Below are 23,059 nucleotides of genomic sequence, written 5' to 3' on the forward strand. Positions count from 1 at the left end.
TCCTGGTATCTGGGGCACGGAGGGAAACGCTGAATCGATTTCTAGCGCAAGCGAGGAGCCATTAGATTTCGAGAAGCGATTCCAACATAACACTATACCGGCTCATCAGCGCTAGGGCCATAAAGGGATTTATTTCTAATTTGATTCCGTTTGACAGCCTGCTAATTTTGACTCATTTGCCGGTTGGCTGTCACGAGTTGAAAGGATGCTTGGTTTAGGGCTTGTGCAGTACTCCTGCTCCAAGTCCTCAGTGTCGTGGACAGCTTTCTGCTGATTTCAGCGGGCTCTGGATCTATCCGTACAGAAGTATCCTGCTTTGCATGGAGTGCTCGTTATTCTCCACACATCATCTGAGAAGAGAAAAAGCGCCCTTCTTTGCTATAACTGGGGCACAAAGAGCGTCTAGGTTCATGCAGCAGTAAAAGGCCAGTCATTTCCCAGTTCCCTTTGGAATCTCGCAGAAACGCTGAACCATCCTTGCTTGCCTAAAGTGGGCAAATTAAGGTGTGATTTTAAAATCCAAGGCTAGGAACGGAGCAGGGGTTAAACATGAGTACGGCGAGGACAGTTTCCAAAACCAGCTGGGGGAACTGAAATATGTCAGTATTTTAAAATTTTCATTTCTGTTTCAGGATCCGTTGCAAAATGTGAAAATGAAGGGGAAATTCTGCAGATACCATTTATCACAGACAACCCTTGTATAATGTGTGTTTGCCTGGTAAGTTCGGATTTCAGATAGTAAGAACACTCAGGCCTGTACTAAAAGTAACTGCGCAGAGAGGGGAATATTTCACGCAATCAAATCTCAGGTGCCTCTGTCGCCTGTATGTAACGCAAGGTTATCTCAGAGCTGAGCTAATGGAAAGTAATCCAATCCATGATCTGGCAATCATTTCTTTGACTTTAAAACTCTCGGGCACAAAGCTGTACATGACTTTAACATGACATTGTGAAACCGTATTTACCATGTGAATTTGGAGGGAGAACTGTTTTCGCAAAGTCAGGGGTGCACGCAAAAGTCGTTGCCCGTAGCTGGGCAGAGAGAGCGAAGGGTAAGGTTTGGAAATGCTGCTGCTTCGAGCTCCCACGTGCTTCGTTTCACACGCCGGTGGCTGAGGAGCTGCACAAGGGTGCAAGGTGAAGGCTGCGACGTGGCTACGCGCGCTGTAACGAGACGGCAGCGAAAGCACAAGCGATGCTTTCATCAAAGCGCTTTGTTCCAAGGACGACACTGCCTGCTGCGCTGGGAATTCAGTGGTTAATAATGTCGCTAGCTGATACACATTTTGGGGAGAAACATTCCCTTTCTTTGTAACGCTGCTTCGGAGTTAAGCAGTTTTGGGAGCAATTCAGCTGGACAAGCCAAGGCTTAGGGGGTATTGAAAAACAGTTGTTCTAAATAAAACTTCATACAATATATTTAAAAGAAAGCCATAAACCTTAATTTGCTGTTGAATGCAAAGAAAAGCATAGACCAGAAAGCACTGCGTTTTACATCTTGGAAGTTATGGAGTAGCTGAATGTACAGAATGTGTTCTACTTTAGGACTGAAATATCAAGACACCCTCTTCCCCTCATCTATTATTGCTATTAATATTATTAGCGTTAGCCAGCATTATTATAAGTTTACAAAAGACTTAAAGAATTGTTTCAGACTGCCTTTTAGGAGGCAATTTGGGCAGCTGTAGGAACCTGATCTTGAGCCCCCCAAGGTTGATGTACATAGCTGCGCCGAGTTCAACAGATTTCGAGTTGGACTTGGTGATAACTTTTTAACTAATAGTGTTAAAGAGTAAGTTATTGATTCTTCTGAGTAGAGGGGGAGGGGGAAAGGAGGAGCATGGGATGTGGTGAGGAAAGAAATCAAAGGGAAAACCGAAAAAGAGATGAAGCTGTGTTTTATCATGGATCACCTTCCCAAATATGTCTGCCACCACTCTTGCTAATGGAAGCTGGTGTTAACCAGCGAGGAAGCAATTTATCTGTGAAGGAGCAGAAGTTCAGTCTTGGGCATCAGGGCAATAATGCATCAGGGTAAAATACTTGTATTTATAGATCTCTCTAGACCTTGGCTTTATTAAATCAATGAGCACCCTTTTAGTGCATGAACATGAAGAACTGCAAAAAACATTGGATGTAAGAACTCTAAATCTATGCAGTTCGTAGGGCATACTTTAGTGAAACGGCAACAGAGGGCATTTGGCTCTCTCCTGTGCAAGGAGGACATTAGGTTTTATTAAGAATACGGATGCCTAGTGAGTTACCACAGTTACCTGCACTGGATAAGCTCCATTTTATTTCTGCCAAAGGATAAATGCGATCTCTGCTTCTTGAGTTGGAAGCTGGGAGACCTGGTAGAGGAGAAGGGAACCAGTCTGGAGATACTGACTTTAACTCTGTGCAGCATCCAAAGCAATGACTTATTGGACAGCCGGTTGCTGAAATCTTTGTTCAGGCCTGCCACAAGGGAAGAGATCGATTTTAAGAGGTCTGGGGAGAGCAGAAGCGAAAGAAGCAGTGTGGTGATTTGTGACCAGGAGGGAAGAAAGAACCAGGTTTCCTTACATCCAACTAGAAACATTGATTGTTTAATAGCAATTCAGCGAGGAACTTTCTCTGGAAGACTGGCCATACTCATCAAGGGCAAACCTGATGGATGTTCATATCAGAAGAAGTGAGCAACTAAAAAGAGAGCGTAATCAGCTGTTCCAGGAAGGAAGCAATTGCTGCCCAGGAGAGGACAGAAAATTCAACAGAGGGCACTTTTGTTAAAAACACCAGTAAAGCGAGTAGCTGAAATATTGGATTGGATTATGGCAGGTCTTCCCTAGTGGTGCTATGTTTCCATGACTGCACGCTGCCATAAATAACTGAATGATTTTCAGAAATCTGAATGGCTCTGGGAAGAAGAGGAATATCGAAATAACATCCTTCCAGGACTTTCCCATCTCACAAATGAGAGGGGACAGAACTGAAATGCTGGAACCAGATCACCAAGTGTTTGACAGAACTGACTCTGCAGGTTATGTCCTGCAGAGCATGGGGCTGCATCCTAGCAAGGGAGAAAGAGGCAGGCAGCAATAAGCAAAGCAGCTTTCTCTTAGCAGGCTAAATGCGTTGGGAGGGCAGAGCAAGGGGTAGTACTCCAAGAGGAAATGGTGAAAACTGGAAACTCATAGGTTATGGGTAAGTTGCAATAATGCAACAGAGACTGCAAGAAAGCAATTACCAATGCAGTTCCTTATACACCACTAAGAAGTGTTGGTAGGAAGACCACAACCAAAAGTTGTCTTTTCTCATTGATTGGCAGAGTCAGGGAGGACTGATTTTCATGGTAGGAACATGAACAGGAACAAGGCAGGCAGAGCAGACTCTGGGGGTGCTGCTTTAAGAAAGCCTCCCTTTTCAGACTTACTGGTAACACAGAGCCCTGAATCTTGAATGCAAAAGGAATGCTGGTGGGGATCTTCTTGAGGCAGCCAAGTCTAGCTACCAAACAAGATGAGTTCATTCTTAAGCATCTGCTGTAACATGTGGAAAGAGAAGTGGTGGTGACACAGGAATTTGGGCTGGGGGACATGTGCTGGAGATTTCGTATATAGTACATAGTAAATAATTCATTTCCAAAGTATAGGTAATGCTTTTCCAATAAAAAGGCACCACACCCACCATGAGATAAATCTGTTTTGGACTTCCCTACTTGTCGAAACGAAACGTGGTGGAGTGCACGGAACAGCACTGATGCTTGCCCTTAATATAAGGAAACAGGTAAGACTAGGAGTGTGTGTGTCTAAATGTACACTGTAGCTCTGTATGCAAGAAGGACCAGCTGAACAAGCCACTATGCCTAAAATCTGGAGTTCCCTAATTTGTAATTTATACGTTTCTACTTTATGGTCTTAATAATGCCCATAAAAATGGTCATTTTTAACATCTGTAAGACAATAGTTTCAATGTGAGCTTTTACAATTACAACACTTTAGCAATGGTATATTGCTGTCCAACTAATCATCTCTAAGCACTTAATAAACATGGGTGAATTTGATCTGCAAAGAATGGGTCATTAATTACAGCTGACTGCAAGAAGTGGCCATTTTTTTTTATTTAGAGAGAAAAACATCAAAGTCAAAGAAAGACTGTGGTTTATCCACAAGGAATTTCATGTAGGACTGTGATGAAAGCTCAGGTCTCATAACTCCTGGTCTAATGGTTTGACTACAAAGCCATCCCTTCCCACTTCATGCACTTTCACTTTACAAGTGGATGTGGGTGGTATAGTCACAGTATGAACACACTCGTTTTATTTTTTTGCCTCTCTGACAACTGGCAAGCTGCACAGATGCCAGGTTTTTGGTGTGTCTGCTCTCCTGAGCTTGTTCTGAGGCATGGATGGGCAAAGGCAAATTAAAGCTGGCTTCGTGATCCAGAGGCTTTGAGAACTGTGATTTATGACTTGCTGTTGCTATCTGCAAAAAGCTGTTAGTGCTAGCGTGCTTTGGTCTTCTGCCCACTTCCACTTCAAAAGTCTGTGGTTCCGCACCTCCGAGGAGATACACTATCTCCGGAAAGCTACCACGCCACCTGGCTTTCCATAGTTTCCATGGTTTGAGATACTGGAATAGCACAAAGCAGCCTGAAGGCAAGTGAAAGTACGTGCTTTCTCGTGCATTTGCCTTACATGCTGTTAAATACAGAAACTGGAGAAAGCACTGGCATCCTTAGTATGTAGAGCTAATGGTTAAAACAGATACACAGAAGTTGCACTGGAAAATTGGTTTTCTTGAAGCTAGGTTGCGTAAAAAGTGAAGGACGGACTACTTGTGAAGTGCCATGGCTGAGGGTCCCATTTGCAGCCATGTTTATAGCTAAAGAATTCTCTGATGAAAGGGTGGAAAATGCCCTAAGCTGCAGCAAGGTCTATATCAGAGGAAGGTGAACAACTGAAAGGGAATGCTGGATGATGGGCAGTAACAAGGACAAAGACAACCAACACTGTGAAGCAGAACTATTACTTCAGATAATGATGTAGCCGTTGACAGTACAAAAAAAAGTTAGAGAACATATGATTGTGAAATTATTTTATGCTTAGTGGTCAACAGAAAGAGAATTTCATGTCCTTCTGGTTTCTGAAAATCGGAGTAGTGAAACTGTGGCTTATGAAGTTGACCGTAAAAAGTTAAGGTTTTAAAGAACTTGTCTGAATTGGCAATGATGATTATAGGTAAAAATATATAACCCTGATGGTATTCATAATGGAATTATATTGATTCAGTTTGAGAAATGGATTATTTTATTCCAGTTATTAAATACTTTAAGACCACAAGCTATTATAACTACACTACCTAATGCAAAAATTCTCTTCTAAAAATATTCTCCCACATCTGTGGAAAAATGAGGGGTTTTTTCCAATCCACAGGAGCATTTCACACACCTTGTGCGGTTTGAGGAACCCAAACATGTCATGTATGACAGATTCAGATCTTTGTTTTTCAGATGTGAAAATTTTAGGCTGAAGGTAGCGGAGGCATGGTTGAATTTCTATTAGTAGAAACAAAACTTCGTAAATGTGAAAATGTAGCACGTTTTGCGAAGTTTTGGACTTTTTGTAGCGCAGATATATATTGGCTATTTTGAAATGTTAGGGGGAAAATGCTATTAATGGAGTATTGGGAGAACTTTTGGTTAGATTTCTTTTACATGGGTGTCAGCATATAAAATAGGCATGGAATATTTAAGTTCAATGCTGGTACAAGTACGGTAAATGATCAAGTGCAGCAAGAGTTTTTGTTGGTACAGATTTTTGGCTGGAAGGTATCTAAAACTCAAAATAGAAGTAGGCTCACACCTGATATTATGGCATTTGCTTTCAAGAAGCATATATTTCAACATACGCGTGGAAAAGACATAAAAACGCTGCAGTCCATCGGAAATAGGTGAAATGAGAACCTGTACATAATTATAGGATGAGAATGTAAAAACACCACAGAATTAACTTAGTCTGAACTAAACTTCTGAGTGCTGAGTTTTTTGAAGGTGAGATGAGCTCAGCAGTGACAATGATGACAGGTGGTGGTGCCAGTGGTGGTGAGGAGAGCCGTGTCGTTTCATTCTCATTTATCATCATCTGCATGACCCCTGAACACCTTGCCAGGAGCAAGCAGAGATCCAAGAATAACCTATCCATTGGCCAATGGTGGATGTAGTATTAAAGGGAATGGCCCAGAAATGCCAGCTGAAAGGGACAGGTGAGAAGCCAGGTACTGCAAGGAAATAGATAAGTATACCTCAGCTAACGGTGGCCTTCACATTGCAAGAGCTTTTTTATTTTTTCAAGGGAATGAAGGGGTTTATTTTCAGTGTGTTCTTTGTGGGGAGAGAGGTATTTTGTTATTTTTTTTTATTTTTCCAAAATACTTTAGAACAAAGTGAGTTGTGTCAAGAAACAGCTGATAAAAGCCAGTAGTGATCTTGACAAACCACATCTAAACCAGTGCCATTTCCCCCACATTTTTCCTCCTCACTTCCCTCATGCCTGTGCCTCAAACTTGCCAACTGCACCTGAGGAGTGGTAATCATATGTCTCAACCTTTTATCACCTAAATCCAGAACAGAAGGAAATAAATGTGAGCCAGAAAGTGTAACCAAGTGTTGGAAACCTGAGAAAAGTTTGGAGACAGGAGCTCAGGAAACTAGAAATCAGAGCTTTGCTTGGCGTAAGTTTTATTCACTATGAAACATCATTCTGTAGTTTAAATTTCCGCTTTTAAATCCAAACGTGCAATGTAGAATTTGACCTTTTGCTCATAAAAAATTATGTTAAATTCGTCGTTATAAGACCTAGTGTTCTACCTAGGCTGAACCGACGGAGTAGTCAAACCGAGTGCAAGTCTCTACCCTTGGTCCTCCCTGCATGCCCCCCATCCCCCCAAAACCCCTCCATCTCCTCATTGCAGGCTAAAACAAGAAAGCTACTAGATTTGCTGGGGTTCTTTACCTATAGCATAGTTGATTTCTGTGGCACAGCACGCAAGTTGAAAGTGCATAGCTAGCCTGAGAGCAAGTGTTTGACACATGTTCGGTGAAGATGGCAGTGTTTTAGTACATCAGGATTCAATTGTTGTTGCGTCAAGGTATAATGTGGCCCAGATGACTTTTAGTGGAGTAGCGCATATTAAAAAAAAAATAAATCATCAAACAATTCTTTCATACCTATTTTATTTAATTTAATTTCAATAGTTTACATACATCAACTACAGAATCTACCAAGACTGCATCTTCTTCCAATTTAAATATTCTTGGTCTTTATTACTGTATAATATAATCAGCTTTCTCTTCACCCACAAAAATAACAAAGAAAGAGACAAAAAAGCCTATGATACAGTAGTGTACTGGTAGTTTTCACCCCCATATTACTGCAAAAGAGAATGTTGTTTTGATCGGTTTATGAAGGGTTCCTGGAACACAAATATGCTTGAACATGGTGAAAGCTTTATTAGTTTTTATCCAGTTTTAAAAAGATACAGATGTATATGCCATCTCTTAAATGAAAAAAACAGCACCCCCCACCCCAAAAACAAACCCCCAAACTAAAACCCAGTCGCAACTCCATGTCTGGTGCAGCTCTTGGTGTGTGTGTGTGTGTATGAAGATGGTTTTGCAAGTGAGAAGTGAATTGAATCAAGAGCCCAGAGCTGGTTAATTACCTGTTGCGGAGGCAATTGCTTTGGTAGGCTCTCCTGAAGGAGGATTCAGGTAGGTTCAGTTGTACTTGTTCTTAATTCATGCAACACTTGCAGACAAGACCTTGGCCTAGAATGAAACACGATCTATGGTAGAAGATGGTTACTCTAGCTTGATTCTCTGAGTTTCCACCAGCAGTCTTGAGGCAATGTTCAAGTCAGTTTAGTCCCATATACAGATATGGCCACCCCGGCCAAGTAGTACCATGTGCAACATCTCATCTAATTTTCTCCTCTGAGGAACGAGTATGGATTGTATAGCTGGGTTTTGTGTCTGTGCCATCTGCGGACCTTTTGAAGTCCCCCTTCTGCACCTTCCTTCACATCCCAGAGCTGCCTGAGCGTAGCACATTCCTACACAGGTATGTTTGCCCTCAGTTCGCTATGCTTTATCGTGACATTTAGTTTGGAGACATGAGGCACAGTCATATGAGACAGCTTATGATGAAGCCTCTCTGGAAACTGCAGGCTTGAAGAAGCTATTTTATGTTGTTCTCAGGCCACATGGGATAGTGAAGAGTTCACTACTTGCACATTTCTAACATAGAGTCAGCTGCGTTGAGCACACAGTACCGAACCGATTATGGGTCTTGGCAAAACCCTCCTGGAGGAGAGCTGGTGATATGTCACTGTAACGATGGTGAAGACCCAGTCCATCAAGTAGGGAAATGAGATTCTCTTTTGCATAATTAAAGGATCCGAGAACTCAAATACAAAAGAATATATTTCAAATGTATAAATAATATGTGGAAAAATATGAAGGGCACAAAAATGCCATAAACTAAATGGAAAAATGTAATATACGTTGCAAATGTCTTTGGAATGTGTCTACAATAAGTGCAAAATGGATCAGGCTAAGTTAAGGCGCTTTTTTATTGCCAATAAGAAAAACATTATTAAAGAGCTGGTCCAATATCAAAATGGCATTTTAAAAGCATACAGTTACCTGTATATAGTTTTTATTAGCTTTCAAGTTTCTTCCATTGAGTTGTTAATGGTCTTTTTAAGAATTATGGTCCTGTAAGTGAATGGTTCACGGTGTCAGTACTTCTGCTATTCTGCTTTGTGCTGCTATATAAAAATAGATATTTTTTTCCCCACCAAATATCTGGTTTTATTTCCCCATCATGTTTTAATAGAAATTTTTGAGGGAAGAAAAATATTAAGCAACAACCAAAAAATCAAATGAAAATGCAACCTTTTTATATTGAGCTTATGCTCAAATAAAAGGCCATTGTGAAGAAAACCCAATATTGTATAAAAGCTTTTACCTGTAATAGTACTATTAAAATGACTATCGTAGCGGTACGTGCTCATATTGTACCTAATAACTGCTGTAATTACTTCCTCTGAGGCCTCTTGGCCTCTTCATCTTATGCATTAAGCTGCAGCTGAAAAATTCCTAGTCTGACCATTTGTCAGATTGAGCTCTGTGCACCATTCTGCATCCAACTGAATCAAGTGCTGAGATCTGGGTCCGAGTATCGGCATGGACCCCATTTCTTCTTGTCATCCCCAGGAGCTGACTTTGTGTGCTCTCTGAGACCTGGATTTCACTTCCCCATCTCTCCCATTTATTTATTGGACTTTTTCCCTGCTTTTTTTTTTTTTTTTTCCCCTCTCCTGTGCCTGGAATCCACTTGCTCTAGATAGTGGTTTAAAATGTGCTGTTAAATTAGGTCTACCACACTGAAAAAAATAACATGTCTTCATGTATCGTCTATGATTTGCATCTTCTTTACTTGTTTCCTCATCCATCTACACATCAACCTCCTGGATACAGTTTTCATTTTTTGTATTATATGTTAGATTTTTCAGAGAGGGATGCATTACATGTTTGTGCTGTAAAGTGCTACTGCAAAAGGCAGTGCTATGAAATAGTACTAGAGTTGGAGATCTATTTGTTCTTGTGAGCACGGAGGATGGATGTGTGATAAAATGTCATTTAGAAAAATTATGCGAATGGTCTGATATTTTCCCCTAACAAATTGAGGCCCCTGCTTTTCTGAGTCCTTGTTTTAAATAAACCTTTTTGCAAAGCTTCAATATTGAAGATTGAATCAGGCCTTCTTTATCTCTGCTTAGGGCTGTGCTTACCTGGTTACACTGCATTTTGCTCCAGAGCAGGTCGAGTTCGCACAGGGCACCTGCAGTCAGTTGCGTGGTAGTGACCCTGCCTTGTGTATGCATAAACCCCAACCTGAAGCATTAAAACTTCTTGCTCATCAGATATTTAGTACAAATTCCTCAATTGTACAGATGCTTCTATTTCAGTTCTAAATTTCTCTGTGCTGAGCACTGTGTTGATTTCGATGTCCAGAGCTGTGCCAGACTTGAGAAGTTGAAGACTGCCATTTCTACTTCACACTGAAAACCAGAAACCAGGTATCGCTCAGCTCTGGGCTGTTAAGGTGTTCAGAATAACCCCAGGTTCCCTCAATTGCCCCTTTCTCTACTTGGCATGGTACATGGTGTGGCTCACCTCCTCTTTTGTAGATTTTGCTTGAGGCATGGAAGCAGCAGCTCCACACTCCTCCTCACCTGGGCAGGGGGGATGCAAACCGATGTGTCCTAGAACCTTGGCCAGGAAAATCAGATTTCTGACAGCTCATAGGCTAAAAGTTGTGTGGTTTGGGTTTTGTTTTCTCACTTTGTTTTTTAGAGGTTCCTGACATCTTTATATTCAATTATATTAAGTGGCTTCAATGGGAATTGGATCTACCCCAAGGTTTGGAACCATCAAAGTGTATTCTGATGGCCAGTCATACGTTTGCATCTGTTTTTCTGGTTTGTCTTATGATTTATTAGTGGCTGAAGAATAACAGACCTTGATTGTCCTGAGGTGGTCTCCTCCTTTTTTCTGTCTGGGTGGCGATGTGCAGTTGAGACATGGTTTGGGAGAGTGGGGAAAGAGCTGATAAATGACTGCTCTAAGGCTGCATAGCGGTTATGATCTGATTGTGCCAGTTAATGAAACACCTGCAGGCTGTGCCGCTTGGAAATCATTGGGGCAGGAAGGAGCCGGGCAGGGTGGCTGGGCTTGAGATAAGGCAATTAGCTGAAGGATTGCCTGTGGGATCCAAAATACTGATAAGAGCAGCTGGCGCTCCTACTACAGTGAGACCATTGATCATTTGCTGGTGACAGTATTTGTTTCTGTATATGGCAGTGCATAGCTGATTATTTTCATATTTAGCACTTCACTCCCCCCCCCTGCAAATAGTTAACTCGGTTAGGCGGATTGGTGATTCAATCTGGCAAATGCTTTTGATTAAGATAAATGGATAAAATTATGTTGGCAGGCAGAATGCAAAGTGTGCAAGCGAGGGGGGGTGGTGGCTTGTTTGTGTAAGCAGTGGATAAAAAAATGCTGGACAATTAAAATCATTATACATTAAAATGTTGACAGTGCAGTAGTATAAGAAACCTTTTTAACAGAGGTACGCTTGAGGCATAGTTTGTCTCTGGTCTAAACACATTAAGCATTTCTGGAGAAACTTGCTGATGTGGATATTTAGGATGCAGAATAGTGCACCAACACTGAACCAGAGCTTCTTTACCATGAAAACACGGAGGAAATAGAAGAAGCATACAATTTGTATAGCTTCTGGAAAAATGTTTGTGTATGTCCGATTTAACTTGGTAAGGTTTCCAATCCTATTTCAAAACCTATTTGACCCAAAAATCAATCTGTAGTGGAAACTTTAAAAATATCTAAAACTCTAGGCCATGGTAGTAAAAATTAGAGTGGTTTTATGTACTTCTTGTTACAAGAAGGGTATATATTCGGTGCCTAAAACTGTATGTAATCATTTTAGTATAAAGTGAGTATCTTTGATGCCATCAGGTTTCTTGGCATAATCGAACCAGTCCACACATGGAAACGTACAAAGGTGGGAGCCAAAAAGGGAAAAAGAAAGCAAATCACCTACAACAAAAGGGAGGTTCACTGGAGGGCATCCATCTGGAGAGACGGGTAGGCAGCTCCAACCTGTTCGCTGGGTATTACCTCTTCCAGCACAAAAACTACTGGTGAGACAGAGCTTTACTTGAGAGAACATGGATGTGAAGTGACTCCAGGGAAGCTGTGTATGACTCTGGAACCAGAGGTCTAAAAGAATTTTAAGTATCTTCTGGAGACAGTATTACTACCGTGCACTTGTGGACAACTTGTGACTGTGGCTGTAAGGTACTGTTGCCATCGAAGGATTTAGATTAACCCACTGGATAGTGGTTAGGTTGGGCTGTTGGCTCAAGCAGCCTGTGCTAACTGTCTTGTCTCCTCCATTGAGAAGACAACTCAGAACAGGGATTTCTTACAGCCGACATGCCAAGCAGAGAGCTGACAGGAGTTTCTGAGTACAGGGCTGTACCCTAAACCCCTCTCTCTGTTTTGGGGCCAAGTACCTTATTCTGTGCCCTTCAGGGTTCACTGTTGTGACCTGGGTGACAGGAGCATCTCCTTTTATGTCATACAGCTTAGGAGTTGGAGGCTGTGGGAGAAAAGCAGTTTATTGTAAAGTACACCAAGAGTCATTGATGCAGAAATTAGTGATCTCATCTTGGGCAGGAAATTTCCTGCTCTTCTCCAGGGTAGAGAAGTGCATTTCAATTGCCCGTGCAAAACACAGCAGTGTGGACAGACTGGCTGAAATGTTGTTCCTCTTCCAACCCAGATTGGGCTGTGACTTGGCAATGAGATCCTTCTCTCGTTGCAGAGGAAGGTACAGTTAATAAAAAATTAAGTTTCTAAGACCTCAGGTCTTACTTTTTAGTTTTCTTCAGTTCAGTCCCAGGTTCCCATTTTTTACACAGCACTTGAGTCTCTCATCATAAAGAGCCCTTCTTATGCTAAAGGTGCTAAACCTTTGGATTTCAGACCATCTTTCCGACTCCTCTGTGGTTTCCCCCGGCTGCCCGGGTAGTAGCGTTGCTGTCTGAGCTCTTGCTCTTCAAAGAGAACAGTGCTGTCCCACACAATGAAACCATCTCTGGCTGCCTCGAGAGCACTGTGGACTTTCAGCCAGGCATAATCCCTTTCCTGACATTTGAGTCTCATTAATTGGGTTAACAAGATGCTATCTGTGCTCCATACTTATGTAAGTATAATGTGCTAGCAAAGATCTTAATGGCACTTGATATATCACACTGCCTTTACATCTATCAAGAGATGCAGGAGTCACTTCCAAAAGCAGGTAGTGTTCTCAGTCCCATGGGTCCCTTTATAAGCCGTAAGAAATGCTGGTGGTCAAGGCCAACCGTTCAGATGTCTTTAAAGTGTCCCACTGGTGACCGAAAATCACTTTGTCAAGATGACAAATGGCTTGCACATACCCCATTCACCTTATAGTTTCACTCTAATGTCAGCTTCATTTACTTGTCAGAAACAGGTATTTTTTTTACTTCCAGCAGTGCAAGTCGGGCAGGGGAAAGGAAGGAGTGAAGGGAACACAGGCTGAGGAAAAAAATCTGCTTGTATAGCTTCTACTCAATGTATTATTGTAGTTGAGATTCACAAGATTTGGACATACCAGAATCTGTTTGTTTGTACATGTGCAAAACAGAAAGAAGGGAATTTGCTTTTCAGAAGTGAGAACTGTCCCTGCAGGGCTACGATTATGCAAAAACATGTTTTAACCACTGGATTTTTCAAGCAGAAAATGGTTGTGCAATATTAGTTTCTTATTTTGGACAGCAAACGTCTTTCCAGAGCAACATTTAAAAATAACTGTTTAATTAACTGGGTCTACCCAGTACATAGGGCATTGTGCATGTGTCTCTCTGAAGAGCTCAGCTCAAACCTCTGAACTCATGTGGGTGGTTTCATTGACTGCAATGGTATTGTCGTGTGGCTAAGTGATCAGTGCTGTGAATGAGGACTGCTACATCTCACCCAAAAGCAGAGAAGGCCAGGCCACAAAATATGGTCAGAGTCAGCTCAAGGACTGTGAAAGTGACTTTGACAGCTTTGGCTTTTAGTTTCCTCTCAACGACTTCCATATTGCTTTTGCTTAGTCCACAAGTCAAAATATGCTTTTTTTTTGTAGTAGCTACAGCGTCAGATGAAGTTTAGAAAGTCAAAATCTAAACTTAATTTGTCAATGCAAAAAGGTTGATCACAACAAAGGACAGCTTATTCCCCCTTCTTTCTTTGCATCTGATGGAACCTTTGCATCCATCAGAAGTTTGACTAGATATGAAGTAGGAACACATAGAAATGAGATATTGCCAAATAAAACATCATGGTGGCATCAGTTTTTCTGACTAGATTCTCCCGTGTCCTTGAGTCTTCTCTTGCTGGCACCAACTGGATGAAGGCCGCCTGAGGATGACCGCTGCCAGGAGCTGTCCATGAGTTAGGATTTCTGGCTGCCCCTCCGAGATGTTACTAGCGCGGAGCAGTTCAGCAAAAAGGAGTAAGCCCCTGTGAGTTGAAGGCAGGGTCAAAAGACCCCCGAAAGCTCTTGCCCCCTTCAAGGAGTCCTGGCTGAAATGCTCTTGGTCCTTGTCTTTTCCCACTCTTCTCTGTACAGACCAACAAGCTGGGGGCTGCCACTTCCCTCTGCAGACCGCTGTGAGTAACCTCCTCTTTTCTTTTTTCTAGTACCACTGTGTAGCACAGGCAAGATCACGTAAGAAAACATATGCGGGGTCAGCGCTCAGTTTACTTGCAAGTTCATTAAAACAGCAGTGTCTGGAGGCCTCTTGCCTAAATAATTTTATAATAGAAAACAGACTCCTGTTGCTTTCTTTTGGGCTACTATTTTTATTTGGTTGTTGTTCCTCAAGCGTTTTGGTCCTATTTCAAAACTTGCTTCAATTAAATGGAGAGAGGGGTTTTTTTGGTGCTTTCCAGTTTAAAAACTGTGCTACTACCGCAAAATTTCTAGGAGTCCTGTAGATGATGAAGCTGGGATTGACAGCAGTTTTCCTGACAAAATAACAGTAAAAAAACCAACTTGTAGATTAAAAATTTGGAAGAAAATAAAGACCCCTCCTCCTTCCCTCCCCCAGCTGAGATCTCCTGTTGCTGCTTCTGGCATGCATCACATCTTTGAGGATACAGTATCATGAGAAAACTGTCACTTGGTGATGTATTAGGGTAATATATCATGAGAGCATCGTTTCTTTAGAGGATATGGGCAGTAAAAGACATGATTCTGGCCAGACAGAGCAGCAGGGGACCTTGCTTTTTTTTCTTCCATTTTCTTTAATCTAGCCCTGGTTTTGTGTTGTACAGAAGTGAATTTCTTCATGGGATATGACTTGTTGCAGAGTAAGTTAGGAGGCCCATTGGGCTTTTTAAACTCTTTAAGAAGTACATGGCCTCAAGGGCTGCTTTGTTCAAAGTTTTTAAAACAGGCTCAAGCCCAAAACTGGAACATTTGCCACTGCCCAAATCTCCAGTGTAAGGGTTGAGTAAGCAGACTTCAGGCAGAGAAGGCACTAAAGATGCAATGACAGGTAACTATTGTTTGGATAATGTATTTGTAGATTTAGCTCATCAAAATGTGATGAAATGATATTTATAAGAAAACAGTCAATGCATCACTTTTAAATAAACCTCAAATGAAGTCTTAATTCACATCAGTAGAAGAAAAATTACTATCAGTCATTATTCTGTCTGTAATACAAGATATAGTTATCTCATCCAAAAACAGGACTTCTGAACTGATGGACTCAGATTTTTATGTACTTTTTTTTTATTGCATTTATGGTTTTGGTTTTTTTTCTCATTGGCAATGTCTGCTGGAAAATAAGCTGAACACAGGACCAGAATAGCAGAAGTTAAGAAACAAAAGTAGGGTATTGTTAGGACATTCTTTTGAAGGGACTGAGTTAATTTTTGAGATGGGACAGAATGTGATACTGTGGTTTGATCTAAAATTTGTTTAATTCAAATGATTTAATAGTATATTTTAAATCTTTGGCACAATCTGCTTTACCCTCTATGAAATTGGCCTAATAGTTCATCAGTGCCATCTTCAACAAATTTTTTTGGCTAGAATTTACTTAGAGTGTTTTCAGAACAGTTTGGCTTGGGGATGATACGAGCAAACTCCTTCTTCTCCAAGCCATCTTATGGCACTTAAGCGGGGCCAGCAGAGCAGCATGCTCCAGGAGCTAATACACCCAGGGCAGTGATGCTGTTCCACATCTGCTGACTCCAGCCGTGTGCAGGTGGCCTCTGGATTGAGCTAAGGTAGTGGAAGATTTTATGGCCCTCAGTTGCTGTCCCTTCTCTGGGAGAATGAATTCTGCCCCATCGACTTCAGTCAGGGTTAAACCAGGCTAGACCAGACCATGGTCTCAAGATCACTCATTTAGCTCAAAACGAGGTGGGCAGTGATCATCCGAAAAGTCTTGCTGGCTGATCTGAGTGACTGGGAACATCCAGCAAGGGGTAGATTGTAAGATGATAGGGTTGGGTCAATGAGCTGTAACCTTTTCCAGCAGCACAGGTACAGGTTTGCACCCTGAGCTTCAAACTGGCAGGTATTGCCTGTGACTACTGTTTTCCTAGGTATTGGCATCAGATTTAGGTGATGATAATTAATAGGAATTCTTTACTGACAAAGTAGAAACCCCATTCATTTGATTTTTATTTGTTTAAAAAACACATTTAAAATTCACAGAAAAAGCCTTGAATTTTAAATGCATGCATCTTGTGAAATGCAAAGGTCTCCCACAAGAACCCCAGTGCCTACCCCTTCCCTGAAACCTGGCTCCTAGATAAGTATTGGTAGTTTTTTGGATTACAGTAAGAACTGCTGAGAACCTGTGAAGATCACGTCTCCTATTGCTCGAAGACCGTCATGCTATTCTGTTGGCAGGTGAAGAGTTTTGCTTCTAACTTTACAGCTCAAGAGCTCTCATCCAAAGTGGTGCTTGGTGGTTGAGGTGGAGGCAGGGACATTGAGAGCTAAGCGGTATGGATCTTGCTCCGGCTTTCTCGCTGACTTAATCTTCAGTTATGGTAATTTTGTCTGCCTGCGTCTTTGTCAATAAGCTTGCTGGTGTAGTCCTACAACGCACTTATGCGATGTCTGATGCAGTGGGACCCTGATCCCGGCTGCAGCCTCAACAGTTGCATTAACGCAAATAAATTTAAGAGGAAGAAAGCGCTTTCTTTTCACCACATAGTAGTGCAGCAGGCTACTGTCAGGGAGTGTGGGATCGCAGCAGGCTGCTGAGGTCACTTTCCTCATGCTGGTGAACATCATTAAACACAGTTGAAAAAAAAAAAAATCTGTTCAGTCTGTAAGGGGTTGTGAATGATGTGTCCTGAATGACTTGCACATACTCATGCCTTCCTCACAGCGGTGGGGAATACCCGTTTGCAGTGAAATTTGGTATCGTCTTTCAGCGGGGCCTTTGTTTTAATCATGGTTCCTAGGGAGTGGGGAGAGCTCGAATTATGAAGGGGGTGGTGGATGCTGGCTGAGCACCACCGCAGGAAGAGCTGCAGCCTCCTCCCTGCTTGCCCTCGGAGGGGCCAGATAAGCTAAAGAGATTCCAGGGATGAGGAGATAAATAGGAGGCTACCGTGTGCTCTGCTCAAAAAAGGGAAAAGAGGCTCTGTGGACTGAACTGGCATATTTTCTTCCTGATGAAACATCATCATTTGCATCTAATGCATGCTGAAATCATGGTCACGTTGTGCTGTGGGCAAGGACCTGATGCTGAAAGTGCTGAAGCATATGTTTGGCCTCACTCCTGTGAGTTGTCCCATTGAAACTGAAGACACACTTAAAATAATAGGACCTTTCTCTCTGCAGGGGGAAGCACATGCTTTGGTGTTTGTAGGTTTATGTGGGTAAACAGAGAGAACTGTATCATTTTGCAGAGAACACACATTGTTTCATAGGGAAATATTTTTTCCACCTTGAATTTAAAAACACACCTACTATGCTAAACCATTTTTCTTACTGTACCCACAAAATTTGTTTTTGCAAGGAAAAAAAAAAAGACAGATAATTGGAGGGGAATAAGGGAAATGAGACCTTTTTTCTCATCTCCCCTGACAGTGGTTCAAAATGCCTGCAAATATCTCTCCTTGGGGAGTGGTGTCTCATCCCTGCAGGCAATTTATGTGGCTCCTGCTCAGGCAGAGAAATGTTCATGGGAGACAGCAGTCCCACAGTATTAGCAGGGATCGCTTGCTTGCATCCACTCCACCAATTAAAGGGGAGTTTGTAAATTGGACCCAAGACGGTGAGTTCCAGGCAGGAGTGCCAAAGGAGCGAGGGTACTATTTTCAGAAAGCGCCTCAGGATTTGTCTAGACCATGAGTTGCGTGCGTGTCTGAGCCTGTTCTTGAGTTCAGGTTGGCCAAACATCAGGGTTATCTGCACGTAAGCATAGGTGGAGGCACGTGCTTGGGAGCCTGGTGCTCCCAAGCTTTGGTGAGGGACAGAGCCTGTGGCCAGTGCAGACCCAAACCTCTGCTCCTGTGGCCTGCGTGGGCTGAGCGTGGCTCCACGCACACTTGAGAGGATGCTCTGGCCACGTGCAACATCTGGCAGAGAGCCAGCAGCGTGGCTGGAGAACGTGGGTCATGGCGCGTGGCATGCTCTGACTTGTGTTTGAGCCTGCCCTGCAACTCGTGGTAGAGATGTTGCCTAAGTGACTTGAGTGCACTTGCTTCATAAATTTTAAATGGCTTTTTCTTTTCCCAAGGTCATATGTGCACGTTTGAAAGCTGCATCCGAAATTCCCTGGGGGTAACTTTTGCCATTGTTTGAAAATTGTTGTTGTTTTTGTGGATGATCCCACAGGTTTCTCCATGCAGAAATTTAAGGACACTCTGAACTACTTGGTGAGGAGTCCTATCAGCATTACTAGTCAGACTGTGATGAATAATGGTAAAAAAATGAGTGTTTTCTGGATTAACCATTAATGGTAGTTCGTATTCCTACCTAATCTGTCCCTCTTGCTTTTATTATTTTTCTCTCCATAGCCTTTTTTGGTTAAATAAAAGTTTAAACATTTTTGCTATGCAATATAAATAGTTAATAACCTCAGGATCTCAGAAATGCAGCATGAGGCTCCTAAAAGCATTTTTTGACACATAAAAAGAAAAAAAAACCCACACTCTCACAGCGGCAATCTAGCCCCCTGAGAAACCACATCTGCATGGTCTTCAGTAGCCAGCTCTGTGACAGCTGTGTGACAACACAGTGGGCTTGGGGTACCACTGGTGGAGGTGCTCTGTAGTACAGCCCTGAAGAAACGAAGCGGTCTCCTGATTTTTTATTTTTTTTTCCCCTCTTCCAAGCCAAATCCAGGTTGAAAAGAGCCATCCTCCTGGTGGCTGCTGTGAGCCAGCAGGAGCCCAGTGGGGAACCCTGTAGAAAGTTGGCTGTGGCTTCCAAGCTGTGGTTTGGCACGCGTCCTCTCCAAGACCTGTGCCAAATATTCAGATTTCTTTTTAGTGGTTTTTTTTTCCTTTTTCTTTTCATGTTGGCATTTTATTTAACTGTACCACATGAGTTTACTGTGACAGCTGTGTGACAACACAGTGGGCTTGGGGTACCACTGGTGGAGGTGCTCTGTAGTACAGCCCTGAAGAAACGAAGCGGTCTCCTGATTTTTTATTTTTTTTTCCCCTCTTCCAAGCCAAATCCAGGTTGAAAAGAGCCATCCTCCTGGTGGCTGCTGTGAGCCAGCAGGAGCCCAGTGGGGAACCCTGTAGAAAGTTGGCTGTGGCTTCCAAGCTGTGGTTTGGCACGCGTCCTCTCCAAGACCTGTGCCAAATATTCAGATTTCTTTTTAGTGGTTTTTTTTTCCTTTTTCTTTTCATGTTGGCATTTTATTTAACTGTACCACATGAGTTTAAGGCTGTTAGTTTGATATATTTTGTCACCAGAATGGGCTATTTTGTGCGGAGTTCTTTGATGGAAGGTAAAAATACGAGGTGTATGTGGAAGGTGAACAAATTGCGTTGAGAGAAGGTTGTAGTAAAGGTAACATGAAACAGCAACACTGGTATTAGGTCTGGTTAGTGTATCTCTCCTGTATGGGAATCTAACATCACCTTTGCACGCCAAGTTAAAGAGGAGACCTTTGGTTCCCACCGGCAAAGCTTAGGAGAGGGTAGAAATGCGAGCACCCAACAAAACTTTCCAATCTTTCCCCAAATGCATTAAAAAGTGAGTTCTCCAGCAGTCAGGCTCAGTGAGCGCAGGAGGGGAATCCGGGGTGATCCTCCAGCACTTCCCTAAATTTTTCTTTCCGAGGGCATCTGGGATTCCAGTGCGAACCCTTTGCCGAGCCGAGTGCTGACTGGGGAGTTGCGTCAGCTGTGGCAGCATTGTTCTGAATCAGCCTGACCTCTTTTAAAAAAATACGTGTTTTTCCAGCACTAATAAAACCCTTAGCTGAGGTTCTCTCCCTTTCTGTGTGTGCGCCTGAGCACTAAATTAAATAAAAAAAAAAAAAAAATCCCAGATGTGAATCTATAAACCATCTGTTTAAAATAACTATTGTGCAGGACTATAATTAAAAGTTATTTATTATGAATCTTGGGATCCTATTATGGATTTTGACTGACTCCCAGGTTTCTGATTTAGCAAACGGTTTATGTATTTATGAGCCATGTGTCTCTTCTGCACTTCTCGGTGCCAGAGTGCATGTCCTCTAAAGAAAAGGAAAAAAAAAAAATCCCCTGCCCTCCCATAACTGTTGGCTTCTGAATGTTGCTGTCTAAGAAGTTTTCTCTTAAGAACAGCAAAAATCAAAGTATCTGAGAACTTTCAACAACTCCAGAGATGCTGTTGACAGCATAGATGGAGGTTTGGTAATACAGCTCTCCTGCATGCAGCTACTTAGCAACTTTTTAAATGTATGGTTGGGACAAGTAATAAAATGTTATGATTACTGGGGGTAGGACGGGACGTATTTGGGAGGAAAGGATTTGTTGCTAAAGTCTATTTGCTCTCGCCCTCCTCTTTGCCCTTGTGAAATGAGAGGGAGCAAAATCGAAACAAGCAGATGGACAGTACACATTAAAAGCAGTGGTTTGGATGACAGGGTGAAGAAAAAAAACCCCTCCTGGTGACAATTGCTCTTTGTTTTATCTTTGTGCTTTTACACCCAGTGGGCCTAGGAGATCTGCACTGGATAATGCCTGACTGCAATAGACTAAACAATGATTTACCAGCCCAGTTTTATCTGCTGCTGTCCTATGATTGATCTGCATGGTACATTAACACTTTCCTCCACATCTGCTGGCCTAGTTTTCCACAACATGCAGCACTGAGATAAACCAAAAGGATTTTCAGAAAGAACATCAGGGTTAAACCCAGTCCTAGAAGAAGCAAGAGGCACTTGGCTGTGCTTCCCTGGAGCTACGCTCATCTCTGTGTACTACAACAGGGATTTTGCTGTGAAGACTACGTCGGGGCAGTATGTTGCAATTGTGGCTCTGCTGTATGTTTGTTCAGCAAAAAGCCCCCAAAGGAGCCGTGGGAGCTGCAGCCTTGAGTGGTGCTGTACCTTGCACACTGGAAGAGCAGCCCAGCCCTGATGGCAAGGAGTTAGGTACCTCGGTGCGGCATCTGAAACAGCCGGTTTCGGAGCTCTGTGGGGCTTGCCTATAGTACCCGTTTGAGAGGAGGAATATCAGCTTTGCAAATCCCACCTCGCTTAGGGCTTAGCCACCCTTCTTGTGGTGGCAAAGATTGGCTCTATGTATCTGGGATACACAGACCCATCTCTGCAGGCAGGAGGCTGCAGCTTCTCCTCCAAGGGATTTTTCTCTGTTCTTAAAAAAAATAAAAAAAAAAAAAAATGGGCAGGGGGGAATAAGTGTGGCACCTCCTGCCCACCTTTTAGCACTGTGCTGTAGCAACTCATCTTTGAGACAGCGATCTAGGTTTGGTGTCCTTCACCTCCAGAGGCAATTCAAAGATTTGCCCACAAAGTGTCCTCGCTGTCAGGACTGGTGGCTTTTGGGAACATGGGGAACAAGCCCTGCTTCTGCTGAAGCTGGGCCATTGAGCAATGAGTAGTTCAAGATCTACTGGCCTAAAGAAAGGAAATATGAATCTGCAGCCTACTGCTTAAGATGCCCGCCAAGGGGGGGAGGACCATTCAGTTCCCATCGCTGCACCATGGGCCACTAATGTACTGTATGTGGAACAGATGCTTGATGTAAAACCGCCCTTGGCACCCCGACATGAACTCCAAAATCATCCTACCTCCCAGGAAACCTCCCAGTCACTAGCCTGTACAGCCTGGCTCAGTTTTGCTTTCTCTTTCCAGTTACTTCCATCCTCACCTGTAATGCAGGTTCTGAGTTTGGGGTTGAGCAATCAGCATTGCTGGTAATAAGGAAAGAAGAGTAAGGTCAAAATTCAACTGCCCCCCTGGGTTGGCTCAATGGTACCAAACTTGTCATTGGCAGAGAAGATTTGTGACTGAAGTGATCTGGGCCAAATGGGAGGCTTCCAGTTAGGAACAGTAACTAGCAAGTAGCTCCCATTTGAAATAAGTGTGTTGGGGTCATCCTTAGGAACATTTTGTATCACCAACAAGAAGCAACTTAGTCAGGATGTACCTGAGGGCAAAGGGAGGCAGCCAGCACTTGGGGCAGAGGGCAAGAAGATGTCTGGGAAGCTGGGCTGCATAAGATGTTTGCCTCAGGAGTCAGGGAACAAAAAGAAATACAGAGCTGTGTTCTATTTCTTGTCCCTCTCCCTGCCATCTGCAATAATGATTTCTCCCTTTGAAGATGGAGTCTGATGGGTCCTGATGTGGGTCAGAAGGTTGGCCCAGGTTGGCCCAGAAGGGCACCGTGCATCTTGCAGAGGTCCATGATGTGTGCTGGAGCTGGGTAAATCATGTTCTCCAAAGGAACATACTCTAAACTGGTTTTTGCCTTTCCTTCAAACCCGCTTTCACCATGCAGAAGATTTTCCCACAGGTAAAAGTAATGGGGCCGCTAGGCTTATTAAATCTTTCCTTGAGCAAACTCCCATTAAAGAGAATCAGATCTTAGCAGAACCCTTTAAAATACAGATTATGCATAGTCGATTTGGTAAACTTGATTCTACTGCCCTTCAGCAGGCTTTATGGAGGCAAAGTCAGGAGGCACTGTGTTCACATAAAGGGAATCAAGATTTTACCCTTCGCTCTAAAAGAAGCTATTGAGCCAGTTGCACTGCTGTGCTGTGGCTGCTTTGTACCAGCCCAGCACTACAGACCTGACATAAATTCAGCTTAACTCGCCAGGTAAATTGCATTTATGGTTGCTCTGCAAAGCCGGGGAGATGCAGAGCAGCCAGCATGGAGCAGTGACCTGGGTTTTCACAGTAGTC

General features: G+C 42.8%; 1 protein-coding gene across 1 annotated transcript in view; it reads left to right on the top strand.

The window, feature by feature from the left end:
• BMPER (BMP binding endothelial regulator) overlaps positions 1–23,059 on the top strand; it is a 153,784-nt gene that overhangs the window by 5,080 nt on the left and 125,645 nt on the right. Inside the window, exon 2 of the mRNA XM_009635303.2 lies at positions 582–718. Coding sequence (XP_009633598.1) covers positions 582–718 — 137 coding nt within the window. The remainder of the gene's footprint in view (positions 1–581; positions 719–23,059) is intronic.

This window comes from Egretta garzetta, unplaced genomic scaffold (assembly GCF_000687185.1).
Source record: "Egretta garzetta isolate BGI_Z169 unplaced genomic scaffold, ASM68718v1 scaffold713, whole genome shotgun sequence".
NCBI classification, from domain to species: Eukaryota; Metazoa; Chordata; class Aves; order Pelecaniformes; family Ardeidae; genus Egretta; species Egretta garzetta.